The following is a 20,344-nucleotide window of genomic DNA, read 5'->3' as shown; positions in this document are numbered from 1 at the left end:
GGGGGGGGGGGGGGGGTGCTAATTGATTTCATCCCAGAGGAAAGTCATTTCATCATGCTTCGTGTTTTTAACTCGTGTCTGATGATGACAGCCTTACAGCAGTCGGTACACGCAGAGACTCACCCCCCGCTGGGAACATTAGAAGATTAGAAGCTCCTGAGCGTGTGTGTGTGTGTGTGTGGGGGGGGGGGGGGGATGATGAAGGCACCTTGATATGCATGTGTGGACTAAAATCCATCCATCATCTTTTACCCGCTTCTTCCATTTTGGGTCACGGGGGTCGCCGGTGCCCACGTCCAGCAATCACTGTGCGAGGGGCGGGGTACGCCCTGGACGGGTCGCAGGTCCATCACTGTGGACTGAAATAAAAAATATAAAGATTAGATAGATGTTTTAGGTGAAATCCTCACGTTGCTTCTGGTGTTTAGGTTGTAAAACAGGTTTGGTTGGTCTGGAGGCCTTGCAGGAGAAAACTGCAGGTTTGACGATCATGTGGAAACTTTTTGCATGGAGTTTGCAAGTTGGGCTCGTTTCTCTCTGGTTTCCTCCCACAGACCAAAAACAAACAAATTAGTTTATTTGAAAATTCAAAATCAGCCTGAGTGAGAACGTTCATGGCTGAGGATCTCTCTGTGGCCTTTTGATGGACTGAAGCACGTCCAGGGTTGATTTTAAACTGGAGCATCTCAGGAATACATTTTTCAGTCTTTCTCCCTCCTTGGATGACACTAATCTGTCCTCCAGCTCTAATGTTAAAAATATCGGTGTTATTTTCTATCAGGACATGTCTTTTATTAATTAAACTTCATTAAAAACGTTACCAGAACCACCTTCTTCCACCTGCGTAGCATCACTTAAATTAAAAACATCTTATTTAAAAATGATGCAGAAAAACCGGTTCATGTTATTTGTCACGTCTAGACTGAATCACTGTCATGGTTTATTATCCGAGTGTCCAAATACTTATTTAAAACATCTTCAGTTGATCCAAAATGCTGCTGCCAGAGTCTTAACTGGAGTTACTGGGAGAGATCATCTCTCCAGTTTCAGCTTCTCTCCACTGGCTCCCTGTCAAATCCAGAATTCAACTCGAAATCTTACTTCTAACCTACAAAGCTCTCAACATCCTAGCTCCATCTTCAGATCTTATTGTTCCATATTTTCCTGACAGAGCACTTCGCTCTCAGACTGCAGGTTTACTCGTGGTTCCTAGAGTTTGCAAAAGCAGAACGGGAGGAAGATCTTCCAGTTCTCAGGCTCCTCTCTTGTGGAACCAACTTCCAGTTTCTGTCCGTGAGGCTGACACATTGTCCAGTTTTAAGACTTTCCTTTTTTATAAATCCTATAGTTAGGGTTGGCTTGTTATGCTGCTATAGGCTTAGAATAGAGGACAAATTAACCTCATTTCCTTAAACGAATTGTTAAGCTTTAATAGTTTTCATTTGATATTATTTCTATCTTAACATGTGATTCTTGACCTGCCATTGTGTATCTGTTCCTCCTTCCTGTCCTCTCAAACCCAGCCGGTCGAAGCAGCTCGTCCTGAGCCTGGTTCTGCTGGAGGTTTCTTCACGTTAAAAGGGAGGTTTTCCTTTCCACTGTCTCCTTTGTGCTTGCTCAGGATGGGAGACTGTGACGAAGTGAAGATTCAACACGATCTAACGTCTTTGTCATGTATGAACATGAACCGTTGTGATTTGGTGCTATACAAATAAACCGAGTTGAATTAATAAATTTTATTGATTGCACAAAGTACCAACATAAATCGCCGTTAAACTTCTGACCACACAATGTTATAAAGAGAAGCCGAGCGAGTCACATTAACCAAAGTTTTACAAGGATTACATCATAAACTCGCTTGTTTTTCCATGTTTGGTACTAAAGGTCACAAACATGTGACATAATATATAAAAACGCAGGTCAAAAACATTAATAAATAAAACTCGTCAACAGCACAAGAATCGCACCAGCACTAAATCAGATTCAATCATGCTTAATTTTTTTTTTCTCAGAACACTTTGTACTGTGAATTTCTTGTGATTTTCTATTTGAACTTCTAGACCAAACTGGTTCCTTCACAATTATAAAAGCACATTACAAACTCTTTAAATAATCAGTAAAAAAATAAACAACAAGCTCCATAGGGCAAGAATAAGTTACATTACTAGGTCAGTATAAGGCATACAAAAACAACGTTCCACACATTAATGTCGAGGTTAACATGTGTCAGTCAGTGCAACAGTTACACAAAGTAGAAAACCTTCCGAGGTACAAAGTTGTTCAACTCGACACCAGAACATTTACAAATGGCCGAACATATCAAACCTCTAATTGGCCTAAATCAAAATCACTGTTGCATTGCAACCAATCACAAGTTCTCATTCAAAGGAAATGAAACATTCAGTGTTCAGGAGCCTTCGTCTGTTCCAGGTACGCCCACACCTTCCGCCTGTGGGCCGGGGTGAAACAGCGCCCAACGGTCTGCTCCGTTTCCACGATCCGCCTCCGGAAGCGGTCACGGTCTCGAGCCATTTCTTCCCAGTGTCCTTTGCGGCACGCCTGACGGGCAAACGACCACGTCCGCATGACGTGGACTTGGACTACGGGAGAAAACTGCACCTGAAATACGTAGAAAAAAATAAATTAGACCTTCGTGTTTGTTTGAAATCCCTTCAGACGAAAAGATCTGTCACGATTTCGACCTGCAGCTACGCATTCTAAAAAATAAGCCTGTCACGATAACAAATGTTGCTGGACGATTAATTGTCTCAGAAATTATTGTGATAAACGATATGGTTTGAAATTTGACAATAATTACTAATTATGTTGGTTCGCTTTTGTGTGTAGTACTTTTTTTGACCATTGAATGGCAGTATAAGACCGTTTGAACCAAAGGATGGATAGTGAGGGAGCAAGCAGTGTGTCTCTTTAAGAAAAATGGGAGGGAGGCCCCTTGACGTGACATGGGCTGCCTCTCGTTCCTCAAAATGGCGGACGCTCGTTGTGGTTTGAGCTACGTCACACAACGCTTAATTTTAAAAAATAAGGAACAAGTTTGCAGCTTCTTTTTGCAGAGAAAAACAAGATGGAGGTTTTTTCCCCCCTGAGGTCAGCCTGTTAGCTCGTAGCTTAGCTGCTTTTAACGATCCAAAAATGTGATTTTGTACGGTTAAAATTGATTTTAAAGAGAAGAGAGGGGTCAGTGAAGAGCACCAGAGTTGAGCCTTTTGTCATCCAGTGTCTTCAGTAGAAAGAGAGACATGAAGAAACGATAAAGCCGATAAATGAAAACGAGGTCGATAATTTTCATTTATCGTGCGATCGATTCATTGTTGATCGGGACCGGCCTGCTCTAAAAACTAATGTAAAATACACCATCGGGCGTTTATTCTCACACAGAATCAGACTACAGCTCGCATTTCTGTTTCTACCTCAGGGTTCATATTTAAACTGTGATGTAATAATTACGACACCTTATGAAGTCCATGTGTTCATCAGACTCTCTGATGAGTCACGGAGGCGTACGAACGGTTCAGTCGTGACGACCGGCGCCGTTGCTAACGTGAAAAACAAACAACGGCTCAGTCAGCAGCTGACTCTTATCTCAGGCGGAGTACGGGACCATCAGCAGCGGGCACCTCCCATGATGTTACAACTTAACACACGCGCTCTGCTGTTCCTGATAAAACCAACAAGTGGAGTTCTTCGCTCTGAATTCACTTTTGCCAACGTTACAGTGCATTTACTTTAATAATGAAGGATAAATGTGTTAGTTTTGATCGGGTCACCTTTTTCTGTGGGGGGTCGGTCTTGTTCCCCCTGCTCTCCCCGGGTGGTGCGAGTTCAGGTCTGTTCCAGGGAACCAGCGTTTTGTCAGGATGACGGTGCTGCTTTAACTTCCTCCCTGGAAGAGCCGGCCTGACGCGTTTGGGCTTCCTGAACGCTTTCATCTGCCTCTTCGTCTCTGTGGGTGGCCTGTCAAAGACATTGGGATCTTCGTGGAGTGAAGTGGAGCAGCTCTGGAGGCAGGCTTTGAAGTTCAGTGGGTGGTACGGGTCGTCGTTTGGGCTCAAGAATTTCCACAGCAGCTCTTCGTCGTCATCCGACGGAGCAAAGCTGCTCTCCTTAGAGTCCGGGTCTGATTTGGGGGACGGTGCAGGAAGCGATGCTTGTTTAGTTGGAGTGACGGCTGTGCTGGCAGTAAAGCACAGAGGGTTGTAGGGGTCTTCAGGACTGCTGAAGAACTCCCAGAGTCGGTCGTTTTCCTCCTTGTCGACGTCGGGGCTTGAGCCATCTGAACCGGCCCAACTACTCCAGCTGCTCTCGCTGTCGGTGCGACAGACCCACATGTTCAGCCTCGGAGGCCCCAGCATCTTCTCACAGGCTTTGCTCACCGACATGAGATCAGCGTCACCGCCGTCTCCTTCACTTTTCCCCATGTTGGAGTCGGTTGAAATGCAGGCGGAGAAGAAGAAGGGGTTGTACGGATCGTTGGATTTGGAGAGCGACTCCCAAAGCGCCTTACTTTCTTCACTCTCAAACTCCAGCACGCTCTGCTCCTCCTCGCTGCTCCAGTGAGAGCTCCTCTCCTCCTCGGACGTCTCCTGTTTGAGAACTTTCTCTTTGGGTAAACCGGACTTGGTTTTCTGGCAGGCGTCGTTCGAACTCGAGCTGTCGCTGCTCGACACGAAGATGTTCCAGTCGCCCGGGAAGCCCACCTTCCAGGAAGATTGGTGTCCGAGCAGGAGGCCTTCCTCTTTGCCGCCGGTTCTCGACACAAAGTCGTCTACGAGGCCGCAGCAGAGATCGTCGGCGCGCAGGCTGGAGAGCAGGGCCTCAGCCGTGGACTTCCCAGAGAACGGGTCGCCGACGTCGGCACAGAAGTTAGACAGGGGATTCGAACCACCAACCACTACTCCGTTTTCTCCGTCAAACAGGGAGGAGAACAAAAAGGAGTCGGACGAGTTCGATGCTGTGCTCATGTGCTGGATGTCTCCCGTCTCGTCAGTGATCCTCACGTGAACCTCAAACCTGAACATCTGAAAGACTGGAGAAAATAAAAACAGTTTTAATCAATTAAAGCTTCACATTTTGACGAGTGTACTTCAAAAGACGAGGTGTTTCCACAATCTTGAGGTTATTAAATGTAATAAAATGTGTTCCTATATTACAAAACTATGGACTCCCCAAAGAAACAATTAACAAAATGCTCTTTTCAAGCATTTAAATTTAACAGTAACGTTTCACCCGTCAGTAAAAACATTAAATTTAAAAAGGCAAGTTCTAAAACAAAACTCCATGAATTCAAATTGAACCCTGGTGGTTCTTACCCGACATGAACGTGTAGTAAATGACGTGCACGAGCAGCCGAAGCTGTTCCCACAGCACCGTGAGCATCTGTCTGGTCCAGGGAAGGAGCGCCACCCCCCCGCTGCCGAACCTCTCCACCGCCGCCCGCTCCCACCTCTTCTCAGAAACCGCCGGAGCCATTTTTTTTTTTTTTCCCCTCCGACTTCTTCCTTCTCGAGTTACAGCGACTGTCACGTCCGAGAAAAAAAAATAAAAATCCTCACGTATTTTGGTATTCCTCGTCAAAAACCAACAGACTTCGCGTATGTGTCGGTGACAAATATGCGTCTGTGTATAGTCGCTTCATTTTCTGGCGAGTTTGCGCCATTTTGTCCCCTTCCGTCAAATTCGTTCGTTCAGTCTCTCCATGTTTCTCAAATGTGTCGTCTTCATGATTGTAAAGAGAATGGCTCGGATGTTGCAACACCGCGCTTTAAATAAGACCGTGACGTCGCACTTCGCCGTGATTGGACAGAGCAGCTGTCAATCACATGAAGGGACCAATCACAGTAGACCTTGCGCATGAAGGGACCAATCACAGTAGACCTTGCGCTTATGGTTCCTCCCAGTCACGTACGAAACGCATGGAAAGTGCCCGTAATTTCCAACCGGAACTGAAAACCCATGAAGAAAATTGACGTAATGAAATAAGAGACCGAGAGTGAAAACAAAAACAGAAAATTTTACATCATTTCTCAGAACAGTTTCAACTTTCGTCATCTTTTATTCTCAGAACAATTTCACGTATTACAACCGTTTTGTTTTCTTAATTTCAAACGTTTATGATCAGAACATCCCATCTATCATGTTCACCCGCTTCTTCCGTAATAGCCTTAAATATTGTTTTGAAAACAAATAAAGACAACCAAACAAACGAATTTAAACAATTTTATTAATCCAAAAAGTCACGTTTATGCCACCAGAGCAGAAGCAGTAGAGGACTCACTGTAAACAAAAGAAAAGCATCAATTAAAATCAACATTAAAATGTTAATAAATAGATTCACCATGCAAAAACAATATTTAACTTGTTGTGTGGTATGGATGTACAATACTGCACTAGCAAGTGAGCTTTTACATAAATTCTTACGTCTGTGTTACCACAGAAATGTAAACACCTAAAAAAAATAATTTTATTGTATGAAGGGGACTGGCAGAAATGGCACAAAGGAGCCACTCTGCTAATTTACCTCCAGTTTTTTTTCTAGCACAACAGAAATATCACTGCTCTTAATAAAACTGAAGAGCAAGACAATGAATTGTGCATTTCCCTTATAAATACAGTAAAACGCACCGAGTTAAATTAAAACAGGAGTTGGGATTTTATCACAAATCATCAACAGATATCAGGAAGAAAACCAGAAGACAACCTTGTCAGCAAATATTCACATTTTGGAGAATGATGTCCCATTTAGAGAAATGTTTCTCCAGTGCACAAGCAACACTTACTACTTCCAGTTGGGGGCCAGTACTCTCTTGGTCTTGTAGTAACGGGCCAGCCTGTGGATCCTGCTCTCAGTGAGAATCAGACGAAACTTGGCATCCTTGTCCTGCAAGTAGGAGTTAAGTGCATTATATTGTAAATTAAACAACATTCATTTGTTTTAGTGAATGCTGCATTCTCCTGTTATATTTGGGAAAATTCTTCAGAGCACTAAATAAACGAGATCAGAAACAAACTATAAACTAGATTTCTAAAACATGAGATTAACAGAAACCTTCGCTCGTTGATCATTAAGAAACAAGCCAATCCTTCCAACACAACGTGGTCAACATCCAAAGTCAGAACTTGTGCTCCTGTACCTTTCTGTTTCTCTCCAGATGCTTTCGGATCGCAACAGCCTTCTTGATGAGGTGGTAGAGATCTTCAGGCAGGTCAGGGGCCAGGCCCTTGGACTTGAGGATCCTCAGGATCTTGTTGCCAGTTACGAAACGTACCTGGGCCACACCATGGGAGTCCCTCAGAATCACACCTGGACAAGGTTAACAAAGTAAAACTGATGCTCGGCCTTGAAATTCAAACAAAAGTACAACTCAAGTGACTGAATAAACAACTTTAGATCATACAAGAGTTCACATATTTTATATATTTCTTGTCTAAGAAAAGTTAATTTTCTGTGCCCTCACCATGTAATCACTCCACAACCCAGCAGGCTGAACTAAACACAGTTATTTAGTTTTATAATTACATTCTAGCAAAACTAATTTGGTATCTGACAATCCTCTTAAATGTGCTAATACTTTGTTGAAATGTAGAAAGCCCGAGCACTGCGTGTTGCAACATAGAGCCCCTCATTTACCCCCAAAATTGATTATCAGAGATTTATCGTCATTCGCACCACATGTGGTACATGTGGTGAGGCGAAATTATGTAAATAATTATTATCGCACAGGGTCCCAGTTACATCCAACAATCAAATGTAAAAGAAAAACAATGATCCTGTAAAGCTTAAACATTCAGAGCTGTAGTCTCACTCAAACATTTATGAATGCTTGTCTGCAAATTTAAATGAACGGGTCAATGACAGGCTTGTGTTAAAGACGACATGTGGAGGCAATTCAGTCGTTTTTATCAGGCGAGTTGACTCAGGAACAAATTTTAAACAAGCACGCCCTCTAGAAAATAATTTAGAAACTCTGAATTATGATGCACTGTGCATTTCAGGGCAAATAATTTTTTACCCAATAAAATGTGCATGTATTCAACAATATTTAGTCCAAAAATGTATCATTTAGATTAATCAGAAATAGTATAATTATCTGTTGTAACAAGCTCAGTTTTTGGTGTGAATACAGGGTTAATTAATAGTTATTTATGTAAAACAATACGGTGTAACAACAACAGCCCAAAGCAGGTAGCAATACTGTGTAGCATATTGATATTGTTTATCTTATTTTTTATATATTGTATTGTTTATTAACATTTAGGAACTTTTGTGTGAAATCTTTTTATCTTTTGCTGCTGTTACACTTGAATTTCCCATCCGTGGGACAATAAAGGCCGTTTCTATTCTATTCTATATTTTGCTGAATACAGTATGGTAAGTTTATTGTAAGCAACGGTGCAGCGATTGCAGTTTACCGGCCGATTACTGATCTATAAAAAGTCTGACCTGCCGATTCTGATTTTGTCCGATACCGATTTTGTTTTATAAGCGACACCTTCAATTTTCCAATCTTATTTTTATTGAAAAACATACCCTTGAACAATATCCTAGAAACAATACAAACTTGTTTTAACTGGTTGTGAGGTAGTGCTTTGAAATATAAATGAAGTTTAGAAAATTGTTAAAACTACAAAAAAAATCGGTTTCTCATGCATCGATCGATCACCCAAAACTAAGGAAATCGGCTACGATTTATCAGTGCACCCCTAATGGTAATTGATCTGTAAAATATATTAAAAAATAATTTCTTCAATCCTCCAACCTGCTTGTCATTATCTACGTGCCTCTCATGTTAGTAAGCTAACGTTTAGCATAGGCTATTGCCTTGTAAAATGTTATCCAGGACTTTAAATCTTACGTAAAAGTAAAATATATCGGGGTTAGTAACGTTATATTCCTCAATGAAATGCATTGTCTGAAATCGTTACGTTTCTGCAAAGAAAAAACAACACGCCAACATTTCCATATCGTTGGGGCTCTCACATTCTTCGTTTTAAGCAGGTCTCTCTTGTAAATGAGTCTCAATGAGACTAACCTGTATAAATAAAGGTTGAATTAAAATTTTACATTACACGTATTAGATTATTACTTATTCTGAATCTGAACAATCACCAAAGGACGTACTGAAACGTTCAATATATGAAGAAAATTAGTCCATTTTTGTATTTGAGGACATCTGTCAAACCAAGGGGTTTTAAGGTAACTACAATAAATTTTAGAATTTACAAACATAGTAATATACATTTTTAACCTGGATACATTATTTTAAGTGTCTTTGAATGTTCTTTCAATTGAGATAGTTTGAACAAAAGTCATACAAAACAAAAAACAAGAATAGCTTTAATGGATTGTTAGAAACAACTGTACTTTTCCTAAAACACTTACCAATCTGAGAGGGAGTCAAGCCCTTTTTGGCCAGCTTGAAGATCTGCTCTTTGACATCATCAGCTGTGAGCTTCAGCCACTATTAAAATAAACATGTTTGCGTTAGAAACGTGCACAGGGGCTGCTCATTACATGTCCTGTAGGACAGCAGGTTCGTATACTCACAGTCGGAACACTACGCCTGTAAGGCAAGGATGACTGGGACAAGCCCTTTCTGTAGAATAAATTAAAATACAAATTGTGTCGGTGAGAAAAACACTTAACAGAATTAACAGTAGTTAGTGAGACTGTGCAGCATCTCTTGTTAATCCAACTCGTGGAAATAACTGGTCCAGCTATCGGCTCCATATCGTTGCTAATGGTATCTAATCAATATTAATGTGTATAATTTAGAACATGTACATTTATCTACAATCCATTGAACGTGGTTTTAGGCGCTGTCCGAGTAATGTAATAATATCTTCCTGGAAATTTAAGTTCAGAAGTCCTCTCGTTGTACACCACACGTATGCTAACTTGCTAAGGCTAGCAGAAGACGGATGTCCGTTTCATGCAGGACTTATTTTTGTGGTTTTTTTAAGCTCCGAGCCAAAAGAGGAAACATATTTCAGTCCATCTTTGACCACTGCATCTTTACAAGCTGTAAACTGCCGTTAAAACCGACCTGCCACCATTTAAAACCGAAGTTTTTTAAATGAAAAGAAAGCTCACCCGGGAGCGTGCATGCGACCCATGATGGCGGTGGAGGAAGAGAGGCCTCACACGCGACAGAAAAAACTGTTTTACGTCTGCACCGGAAACGACGTCACTACGCAAAGTCGCAAGTTTCCGGTTTATAAAATAAAATACACAAATTGTTAACTTGAGTGTCTTTAAAGTGTTATTAATTTGTTCGATCTCAACCGCAACAAGATCTATGTGCTTAAATTATTTCCAAATATTTTTTACGTCATCTTATACTCCAACAATTTTCAATCAAGTCATCTGGACAGTTTCTTTTTTTTTTTGCTGAAACGTTTCACCTTCCATCCAGAAGGCTTCATCTGTCAAGGAAACACACAACACAAAACTGATTCTTCCCCCAAACAGCTTACTCCAAAGTGGAACAAACCAGTTATGTTGGTGCTAAGATGGTGTCTTTGGCACGCCCCCTCCTCTTGTGCCAGCCCTCTTCCTTGTGGACAGTCATGTCAAACTGGTTCAAAACCACTGGTTTGTTCCACTTCAGAGTAAGTTGTTTGGGGGGAAGAATCAGTTTTGTGTTGCACATTTCCCTGACTGATGAAGCCTTCAGGATGGAAGGTGAAACGTTTCAGAAAAAAAAAAAAAAAAACTGTCCAGATGATCTGACTGAAAATTGCTGGATTGTATACCTGGATTATTGAGCATGGACTTTTTTGGTCATTTTATACTATTTTTTTCTGTAATCTACTAGATAACACAAGAGTTTTATTAACCATAAATATATTTTTGTATTTATTCTTACTTTAGAAAGCTTCTTAAACATATTAATTCAACTTTTATTTAGACAGGTAAATCCCATTGAGCCTCGAGGACTCATTTACAAGAGAGACCTGATTTCAACAAAGAATGATGACAACGATGGACAACAGCAACAACAATAAACAGTTATAAAAGGTCATACAATTTTTATTTTATTTTTTTACAAATAGGATAGCTAAAAAAAAAAAGAAAAGTAAAAAAAACAGCTAGATTCTAAGGCGAGTAAAAACAGGAACATGTCTGCATTGGTCCCTGCCAGGAGTCCAACGGATTCTTAAAGCCAGAGAGGTCAAGGTCGAGAGCTTCAGATCTTTTTGTAAGATATTCCTGGAAACAGGAGCGGAGTAGGAGAAGCCTCTTTTGCCTAGTTCAGTCCTCATTGAGGGAACACTGCAGGTAATAATGTCCTGAGAGCGCACGCTGTAGCTGCACTCACGCAGAGACGTGTAGGAGGAGATGTATGAAGGCAGAAGACCAAGAAGTGATTTAAAGATGAAAATGTACCAATGGGAGAGTCTGCGTGAAGTTAATGGTAACCAGTTAACCAGTGAATACTGGGTGCAGTGGTGGGTACGATAATCACAGCCAGTTATGAATCTTAGTGCACCGTGATAGACAGCATCCAACATTTGCAGGGTTCTTGTAGGAGCGTTCATGTAAATATCACCAAAATCAATTGAGGGAAGGAAAGTCACAGATACAAGGTGTTTTCTAACATTCAGGGTTGACAGGATCTGTTTCTGAAAAAGAAACCCAGTTTAACTTTCAGTTTCTTTACCAAGTTTTCCACATGAAGCTTAAAAGAAAGATGCGAGTCGACCAAGATACCCAAATATTTATAGGAATCAACAAACTCAATAGGGACACCATTTGAGGATGAAATCAGAGGAAGAACTGCTGGGACCAACTTCCTATTTGAAAAAAGCATCCCTTTGGTTTTGTCGGCATTTAGGACAAGTTTGAGACGGAACAAATCTGTCTGGATGATAAATGCAGATTTCAAAAGCTGGAAAGCCTTAGCAACAGTTTTAGCTCGGCAATAAACAACTGTGTCATCAGCATAGAAATGTATGGATGCATCAGGGATGTTTTTACCTACATGTAGATTGTAAAAAGAGGGTGGGTCCTAAGACTGAGCCTTGTGGTACACCATTGCTGACTGTTAAATAACTGGCGGAAGTACCATTATGTTGAACACATTGCCTCCGGTCTGAAAGATAGTTAGAGAACCAACCAATGGTGTGATCTGAGAAACCGATTTCTGAGAGTTTATGACACAAGATGTTATGATCCACAGTGTCAAAAGCTTTAGACAGGTCTAAGAAAAGTGCAGCACAATAATCCTTAGCATCCAGTGCTTCAACAACGTCATTAAGAACCTTCAGTGAAGCAGTGGTTGTGCTGTGTTGTTTCCTGAAACCAGATTGATGTGGAGGTAAGATGTTAAATGAGTCCAGGTAATTTTTGATTTGAGAGTTTATCAGTTTTTCTAGAACCTTGGCTAAAATGCAGAGTTTAGAGATTGGTCCATAGTTGTTCAGTGAGGTGGGGTCTCCTCCCTTCAGCAAAGGAAGAACAAAGGCTGTTTTCCAAGTGTCTGGGATGGAGTTTTGTCTTATGGAGAGATTGAAGATGTGGGTCACAGGGACTGTGATGATATGAGCAGCCAGCCTTAAGAAATAAGGTGGAAGTTCATCTGGACCTGCAGATTTTTTAGGATCAAGATCTATTAACAGTTTATTGACCTCACTGACTGAGAATGGAGAAAAAGAGAAGCTGTGATTAACTGAGGATTGACTTGTAGGAGGGATTTGATTTGAAGAAGTTTGGTTATTAAGTGAAGTGGCTGATCTTCCATTAGTAACTGTGTCAAATAAAGAACCAGAAGCAACAAAATGTTTGTTGAGACAGTTCAGGATCTCGTGCTTATTTGACACAGAAACAGAGTTAACGAGAAGTTGTGATGGGAGTTCAGATGATTGGGGGGTGCCTGAGAGAGATTTGATGGTTTTCCAGAATCTGTTAGGGTCATTTAAATTTTTGGAGGTCTGAGATAAGAAATAGTTGCGTTTTGCTGCTTTGACAGCAGTTGTGCATTTATTCCTCATCTGTCGAAAACTCAACCAATCAGTGTCTGAGTCAGATTGTTTAATTTTGGAGGATCAGTTTGTCAATACTTGGGACCAAATTTCACTCACTAAACATATTAAAAAAAAGAAGCCTATTTAAATTTTTTTGTTTTGGGACAGTGAAGCACAACATAAATGTTATTCATTACAACTCAGGAAAACACTAACCCAACTTCAGTTTAGTCTTAATGATACTACCTAATTTATTATCAGTTCTGCTGTTAAGGCCGAAGAGGAGATGGACGCAGTCAGAGGAGACATGGAGGTAGTTGGAGTGAGGACAGAGGACGCAGAGGACAAAGATGGAGGATGACTCACTCGCTGTGGAGACCCCCGAAGAGAGAAACGCTGAAAGAAGAATGAAGAAGACCGCTGTTACATTTAGTTCATTGTAAATAACTAGCTCCATTTTAGTCAGTTGCTTTATCTCGCAAATATCTTCTTGCAGTCTTTTTTTTTTTTTTTTTGTTCTCACTTATTTTAAAAAAAATGATGAAATCAAACTATTTTCTGCTTGGGTCCCTTGAGAAGGAAGGAAACTGCCAGATTCTGACTTTCTACCGTAAAGCTAGGAGAGAACACAAAGTGGAGCATCTGAAATTCAATTCAGTTCATTTCTATGGAACCAAGTCACAACAGAAGTCGTCTCAGGGCACTGAACAGAAACATTCACGTATAAAAATGATAATTTAACATTATTTATGAGGAGCAGACTGATTTGAGTTTAACTCTGCATCACAGAACTCTCATCTTGAGCAAGCAAGAAGGCGACAGTGGAGAGGAAAAACTCCCTCATGAGGAAGAACCCTTTAGCAGAACCAGGCTCAGGACAATCCATCTGCTTCGACCGGCTGGGTTTGGGAGGAACAGATACACAATGGCAGGCCAAGAATCTCATGTTAAGATAGAAATCGATTATTTAATTTTAGCAAATCATTTAAGGAAATGAGGTCAGTTTGTCCTCCAGTAGATTAACACAGTTTTCCAACAAATTTAACACGGACACTTTATACATGTTCAAAAAACATTTAATTTGTTTTATGAAATTATGGGATTACAGTACACACCGATTGATTCAGGCTAGAGGTCACCAATTAAAAATAAATTACTGGCCCAGTTAGTACAAACTCTTTGCTTTCTTTGTACAGTTACTATAAGAGCAGATCAAGGCAGTAATATTTATAGCGTGACATATGTGTCGTAGATCAATAAAAACCTTTTCAGAAGAAATACCTTAATTTCTTTAATAAACATCAACACAACTTTAGATTTATAGCGAAGTAGGCATCAACTTGCACAGGATATTGTTCCCTTCTTGTGAAGATGTTTTACATCAGAGTTATTGAACAAGACATTCAAATTATTTCCTCATTTAAATATAAAAACCTTCCTGCTCCTGGAGTTCAACACCAATTATTAGTTTGTCTTACTTTGAAGCACTGGGAGTGTTTGTGTTGTTCGTGCTCGAGCACCGTTTCATGTCCAAACTCCAGGAGGGACTCCGTTTCTGATTTTTGCTTCTCAGGTACTGAACAGACATGTGCTCAGCATTATTAGGCGACCGCTATCGTCATTCAGGAGACTGACAAGTGAGCGCATTCCCAAGCTTATGATACAATTTGCCCTTTAATGTGTGCTGTGTGAAAACAGTCAAGAAATATGACGAGACAAAGGCCCATTGTTATAAAAATACTTGTCTGGTTCCAGTCTGACACCAGACCAGCGCTGGAAAAACTATATTCATAGCTTGAGAGACTTTTTTCTGTGATATTACAATGTTAAGAAAATAAATTTAGTAATAAGATAAAGTCGAGCATCACAGAAGAAATTCTGAGAACAAAGGCATCGCTCCCAACAAGACGGTGTGGAATCTCGGTCCCATTTTTTAAACTAATTTTGGCACTTTGAGGAAACTTCAGCTGATTTTTCTCTAATCGTTGATGAGCTACTCCACAAAACCCTGATTTTTTTTTTTTTTTTTTTTACAACAGGGAAAGTTTCTATTTCTTAAAAAAAACTGTCAGTCTACATATATACTCTTCTGAAAGTAAGCCATTTGGTCCTCTAATGTCAAAATGTACAAAATATTACAGATGTTTGTTACACTTAAGAAAAGCAAGACAAACTCAGGAGATTGTTTGTCACAAACAAGTTTGAAAGCAAAGTGAAAACAAAACAAAAAAAAGCTTTGCACGTTTGTTTGTTGCCTCTTTGAGCGCAGCCGAAAGAACGCTGAACACATTCGTGTCGTATGGGAACATCCGAAGCAGCAAATTAATTTTACGCCATCTCGTGATAAAATTCATTCGAATAAGGTCAACGTGCGTAGTTCATAATACATCATTTCAGCCCACATGCACAAACCTTAACACGCACTGCTACAAGTGAAAGAAATGGTAAGTTCGATTCGTTTTAAAAGGAAAATATTCCTGTTTCTATTTTTAATTGTGATCATATTAATCCCCATGAAAGAAAACACTAATCCATTTCCAGACTTTAAGTCCTGCAGGATTGTTTTTAAGATGTAAAAGCTGAGGTGAGCAACATTTTCCAGAAAGGTCTCTGCTGCAGCGTTTCCCATACGATGTGAATGTTGTCGGGGCTCAGAAGTAGGGAACGCTCGTTAGTTTGTACCACTTGACCGTCTCTTTGCTGAGATCAAAGTCTTTTAGTCTGAGCCTGATGCCGCCCAGGAAGTAGTTCTCACGCAGCGACTCGGCACTGAGCACGCTCAGTTGCAGCTCCCGCAGGCCGAGCGTTTCTTTGCTGTAGCCGCTGTACACCAGCTGTGGAGACACGATGGAAAGGTGATGGGAAAGTCAGAGTCTGTCATCACGTACGACGATGCTACAATCAACATTGATAAGCTCATTTTGACGTCTTAGCTCACCGTTTGTGCTCCTACAACATTAAAAACTTTTTGTAGAGTTCAACATTCAGACTTTCTTGACTTTTAACAATTATGTTGGACACTACAGTCATGAATTATTTCTCCTCTCGATAATTTACACTCAGCATCATTCGATGACAGTAAAAACATAATTTTATACAGATTTGTAAATCACTTTAAAGAAAAACCTGACGGTCATATTTACATACATTTTTAGACCTTTTGAAACACTTGAAATTTATGTCAAGCGCCTCTCAATTCTCTTGATCCGTGCCAAGATATTTCGACACATTGACTGAAGTCCACCTGTGGTAAATTAAACCTACTGGACATGAGGCGGCCTCCGAGCTGACAACTGAAAATAATAATAATCACGAGGTCAAAGGAACTATCTGGAGAGCTCAGAGACAGGAACGTTTAAAAGGCACCAGTCTCAGCAATACAAAATATCTCTGCTGCCCTGAAGGTTCCTCATATTTCTCAAACTGAAGCTTGGCACAACCAGGACACATCCAAGAGCTGGTCATCACACTGAGCGGTCAATGAAGGACCCTGAAGGTCCCTGTGACCGTCAGACGTTCTGTGTTCGACGCTCCAGATCTCCACGGATCTGTTCATAGAGTGGCTCAATGGAAAAGGACTCTCAGACTGTGAGGAACGAGACCAAACTGTTTGGCCTAAATTCAAAAGGTCAAATGTCAAAACATGGTGGGGGCAGCATCATGCTGTGGGGTGTGTTTCAGCAATAAGAACCGGTCTTGGTTGAAGGAAAGCTGAATAAATATCAACAAAGTCTATGCTCAATAATCCAGGTGTACAATACAACACTTTTCAGTCAGGTCATCTGGACAGTTTCTTTTTTTTTTGTGCTGAAACGTTTCACCTTCGATCCAGAAGGCTTCATCAGTCAAGGAAACACACAACAAAACTGATTCTTCCCCCAACAGCTCACTCCAAAGTGGAACAAACCAGTTCTGCTTGTGATAAGATGGTCTCTTTGGTACACACCCTCCTCCATTGCCGGCCCTCTTCCTTGTTGACGGTCTTGTCAAACTGATTGAAAACAACAAAGTCCATGCTCAATAATCCAGGTATACAATCCAACATTGTTCAACTGTTTTCAACCAGTTTGACAAGACTGTCAACAAGGAAGAGGGCCGGCAATGGAGGAGGGGGCGTACCAAAGAGACCATCTTATCACAAGCAGAACTGGTTTGTTCCACTTTGGAGTAAGCTGTTGGGGGAAGAATCAGTTTTGTTGTGTGTTTCCTTGACTGATGAAGCCTTCTGGATCGAAGGCAAAACGTTTCAGCACAAAAAAAAAAAGAAACTGTCCAGATGACCTGACTGAAAAATGTTGGACTGAATAGATATCCTTAATGAAAACCTGTTCCACAAAACCCAGGGCCTCAGACTGGGCTGAAAGTTCCCCTTCCAACATGACAATGACCCAAAACAGTGAAGAAAACAAGAATGGGTTTGTGAACGTCCTAGAACAGGACTATTCAACTAAACTGCTCATATAAACTCGTTGAACTATGAATTCGTTGGTGGGCCAGACTGAAGTCACCCGTGGGCCGCCAGTTGGATAACCCTGTCCTAGAACAACCAGCCAGAACCCTGACTTTACCTCCGTCTTTCTTAACTAACAACTCCGACTGAAATGGACCGAGCTCGAGAGGATTTCAAGCAGAAAATCCTCCAGTCGTGCAAAGTTTGTTGCACCAAACCCAAAAAGGCTCGAGGCTTGAACTGCTGTCGAGCCTCTACCGAGTTCCAAGTTAAGAGTCGTAAATACGTATAGAAAAGTGATATTTGAGTGTTTTTCATGAATGTACAAAATGTCTTTCTTCATGTTGTTATTCTAACGATTCCAGCATTAGATGTCTACAAGGTGAAGTCTGAAGACTTTAAAGCTTCTGTAAGCAGCACAACAGGCCTTAAATCATTCTGTACAAACACGTCAATATAAAAGTAAAAAAGTTTTGCATTTCCAGACCATCTCGTTAAAGGTGGGGTTCCTGGTTTTTCTGGCGATCTTGGTCTTGCGTTTGGAGGACTTGTGAGGATCTGGAAGCAGGTAGGTTTTTACGTACGGGTTTGGATCTGTTCCCTCTTCAGAAACCTGAAGCGGAAGACGTAAATTACTGAACACAAACCGACGAAGAACGCAACATAATCCATCTATTTAAAAATAGTCTCAGAATCTGGGCTGGATTATTTCTGTGCTTACCAGATCTTTGATGTGCATGACCATGATAAATAGAGTGCTATTTCTGTACGAGACGGAGAGCTTCACTTCTCCTTCCACCCGACCCGAAGTGGGGCTCAACGGAGGTTCTGCAACATGAAGAGACCACACACCACATCCAGACATGGCACATGGCAGTCAGACACAAAAATGTTCAATTTGAAGAGGTCTTGTTAAAAACCCCGGTACCTGTGATCATCATTCATTTCAATTAGTCACAATTTAATTTACAATAATTCTGTCCTTAAGTGTCGTCGTTGACCAGAAACAAAAGATTATCACCATTTAATCTGGACAGCTTCGTGACAAGATGAGGCACAGAAAAGAAAGTAAAAGAAGACGGTTTAACCGGAACGAAAACACTTGAAGAACGAGACGGAGAAACATGGAAGTACTTACCGGGAGCTCTGGGTGTCGTCTCCAAGTTCTCCGTCTTCTCATCTCGAGCGATTGGATGAAAGAAGGTGTAGATCAGGTCACACTGGGATAAAAACAGCCGATTTAAACAGCAACCACTTGCTGCACACAACACGATACAGAGTGTGTGTGTTTGTATTTACCTGCGTGACCTCTGCGGAGCATCTCATCAGGTTGTGCACGTAACTGTTGAGCTCCAACTTCCTCCTGGCTGCCACTTCTTTAATGTGGGTGCGACCGAGCACCATTTTGTTAGGAAAACTAACAACAAAAAGAAAAGTAATAATTTTGAATTTGTTAATTAAAAAAAAAGCTACTACAACATGTCAGTTTGTAAACGAAGGCAGATTAAAAGTACGTTTTGATGTGGAATTTTACTGATTACCGTATTTTTCGCCCTATAAGTCGTGTTTTTAATTTTTTTAAACATAATTTACACGCCGTGCGACTCATATGTCGAAGAGTCGTTTATGGATTATTTCCCCATATTTATAAACCAATTTTTGGCTGAGTATTAGAGATTTATTTGTCATACAAACCACACGTGATACATGAGGTGGGACGAAACTATGTACATAGGGTCCCAGAACGATATGACCATTTTCATTCATTCTGACTGAAAATATTGAACACTACCATTTTCAGCCACTAGATGGCACTAGAGTAGTATGGCATACCGTTGTGTCATGTAATAGGTAAAAGTGGCTATTAATCAAGTCAAGTCAAGTCATATTTATTTATAGAGCACAGTTTAAAACAGATAGACTGTTATCAAAGTGCTTAATGCTTAATTAATGACACAATCAGCTTGCCATAGAGAGCCACCTTTGTCCAGCTCGCCTGGAGCAACCGTCAAATCAGCTTCATTTCGTTGTGTTGTCCCGGTGAAATGCAGCTGATTTGACCAATAAAGTGCATTTATTAAGTAAAAGTTCAACTGAGACACACCTTTACTATAAAGTCGAGCAAACAAATAATTGTTTTTAGGTGGTTATCTTGTTAAATTTCGAAGAAATGCACAGCGAGTCCTCCTGTGCACGCTCCCGCTTCTGCGTATCGGCTTTTGAAATGCAGCTGCTTTGACCATCCAAGTGCACTTATTAAGTAAAAGTTAGACTGAGACACACCTTTGCTATAATTCTGAGCAAACAAATAATTGTTTTTAAGTGTTAATCTTGTTAAATTCTTGTTAAAGTCCTCCCGTGCACGCTCCCGCGGCAGCCACTCCATTTTTGGCACAACACCGGCCCATGTCGGCGGTGACACATAATAGATGTGACTTATACAGCGAAGCGACGTATTTATGTTTTTTTCCACTTTATTAGACATATTTGGACTGATGTGTCTTATAGGGTGGTGTGACGTGTACGGTGGAAAATACGGTAATACAATGAAAATATCGTGGATGGTAATTTTCTCAAAAACACACCAAATATATGACAAGATAATCTAAGACTAAACTAATATCTTTAAGTTTTCTATCAGGAGGGTATGATTAATGGATTGTAAACCCCTGAAATGCATAGGTAAAGACAACGTCCTACCCCGGCAGCTTCCAGAGTGGAAAAAGAATGGTCAGTTTATTGTGAAGCTCCTGAAACTCGTCAAAAGTGCGGAAAACAAACTGAGGCTCAGTCTGACCTTCCCTGAGGAGCCTCACCACGTAGGTCTGTTCAGCAGAAACAAACAAAAGAGATCCGGTTTAACTCGAATACGAAACATGAAAAAACAAAGATACTTAACAAAACAGTCTT

General features: G+C 40.8%; 3 protein-coding genes and 1 non-coding gene across 4 annotated transcripts in view; all 4 read right to left on the bottom strand.

Annotated features, from left to right (window-relative positions):
* Positions 1-1,771: 1,771 nt before the first annotated feature.
* ppp1r15b (protein phosphatase 1, regulatory subunit 15B) lies at positions 1,772-5,737 on the bottom strand. Its single transcript, XM_037682558.1, has 3 exons — positions 5,331-5,737; positions 3,789-5,047; positions 1,772-2,619 (listed from the first exon to the last, which is right to left on the bottom strand). Exons 1-3 carry the CDS (start codon positions 5,488-5,490, stop codon positions 2,401-2,403), a joined length of 1,638 nt encoding a protein of 545 aa, XP_037538486.1. The 5' UTR covers positions 5,491-5,737; the 3' UTR covers positions 1,772-2,400.
* Positions 5,738-6,223: 486 nt separating this feature from the next.
* On the bottom strand, positions 6,224-10,177 carry rps13 (ribosomal protein S13). The gene is made up of 6 exons (XM_037682557.1): positions 10,112-10,177; positions 9,566-9,614; positions 9,401-9,479; positions 7,152-7,321; positions 6,798-6,898; positions 6,224-6,294 (listed from the first exon to the last, which is right to left on the bottom strand). Exons 1-6 carry the CDS (start codon positions 10,132-10,134, stop codon positions 6,261-6,263), a joined length of 456 nt encoding a protein of 151 aa, XP_037538485.1. The 5' UTR covers positions 10,135-10,177; the 3' UTR covers positions 6,224-6,260.
* LOC119416562 lies at positions 6,483-6,615 on the bottom strand. Its single transcript, XR_005187109.1, has one exon. It is a non-coding gene; the product is annotated as a small nucleolar RNA SNORA19 (small nucleolar RNA).
* Positions 10,178-14,107: 3,930 nt separating the features above from the next.
* Positions 14,108-20,344, bottom strand: part of pik3c2a (phosphatidylinositol-4-phosphate 3-kinase, catalytic subunit type 2 alpha) — a 64,888-nt gene continuing 58,651 nt past the window's right edge. The window contains exons 26-31 of the mRNA XM_037683093.1: positions 20,135-20,259; positions 18,734-18,851; positions 18,573-18,654; positions 18,156-18,262; positions 17,922-18,047; positions 14,108-15,818 (exon numbers count right to left, since the gene is read on the bottom strand). Of these exons, the coding sequence (XP_037539021.1) occupies positions 15,636-15,818; positions 17,922-18,047; positions 18,156-18,262; positions 18,573-18,654; positions 18,734-18,851; positions 20,135-20,259 (741 nt within the window). The 3' untranslated portion in view covers positions 14,108-15,635. The remainder of the gene's footprint in view (positions 15,819-17,921; positions 18,048-18,155; positions 18,263-18,572; positions 18,655-18,733; positions 18,852-20,134; positions 20,260-20,344) is intronic.

This window comes from Nematolebias whitei, chromosome 10 (genome assembly GCF_014905685.2).
Source record: "Nematolebias whitei isolate Nwh7 chromosome 10, NemWhi1, whole genome shotgun sequence".
NCBI lineage: Eukaryota > Metazoa > Chordata > Actinopteri > Cyprinodontiformes > Rivulidae > Nematolebias > Nematolebias whitei.
Note: the sequence above shows the minus strand (reverse complement) of the source record. Positions and strands in the feature narration are given on the sequence as shown.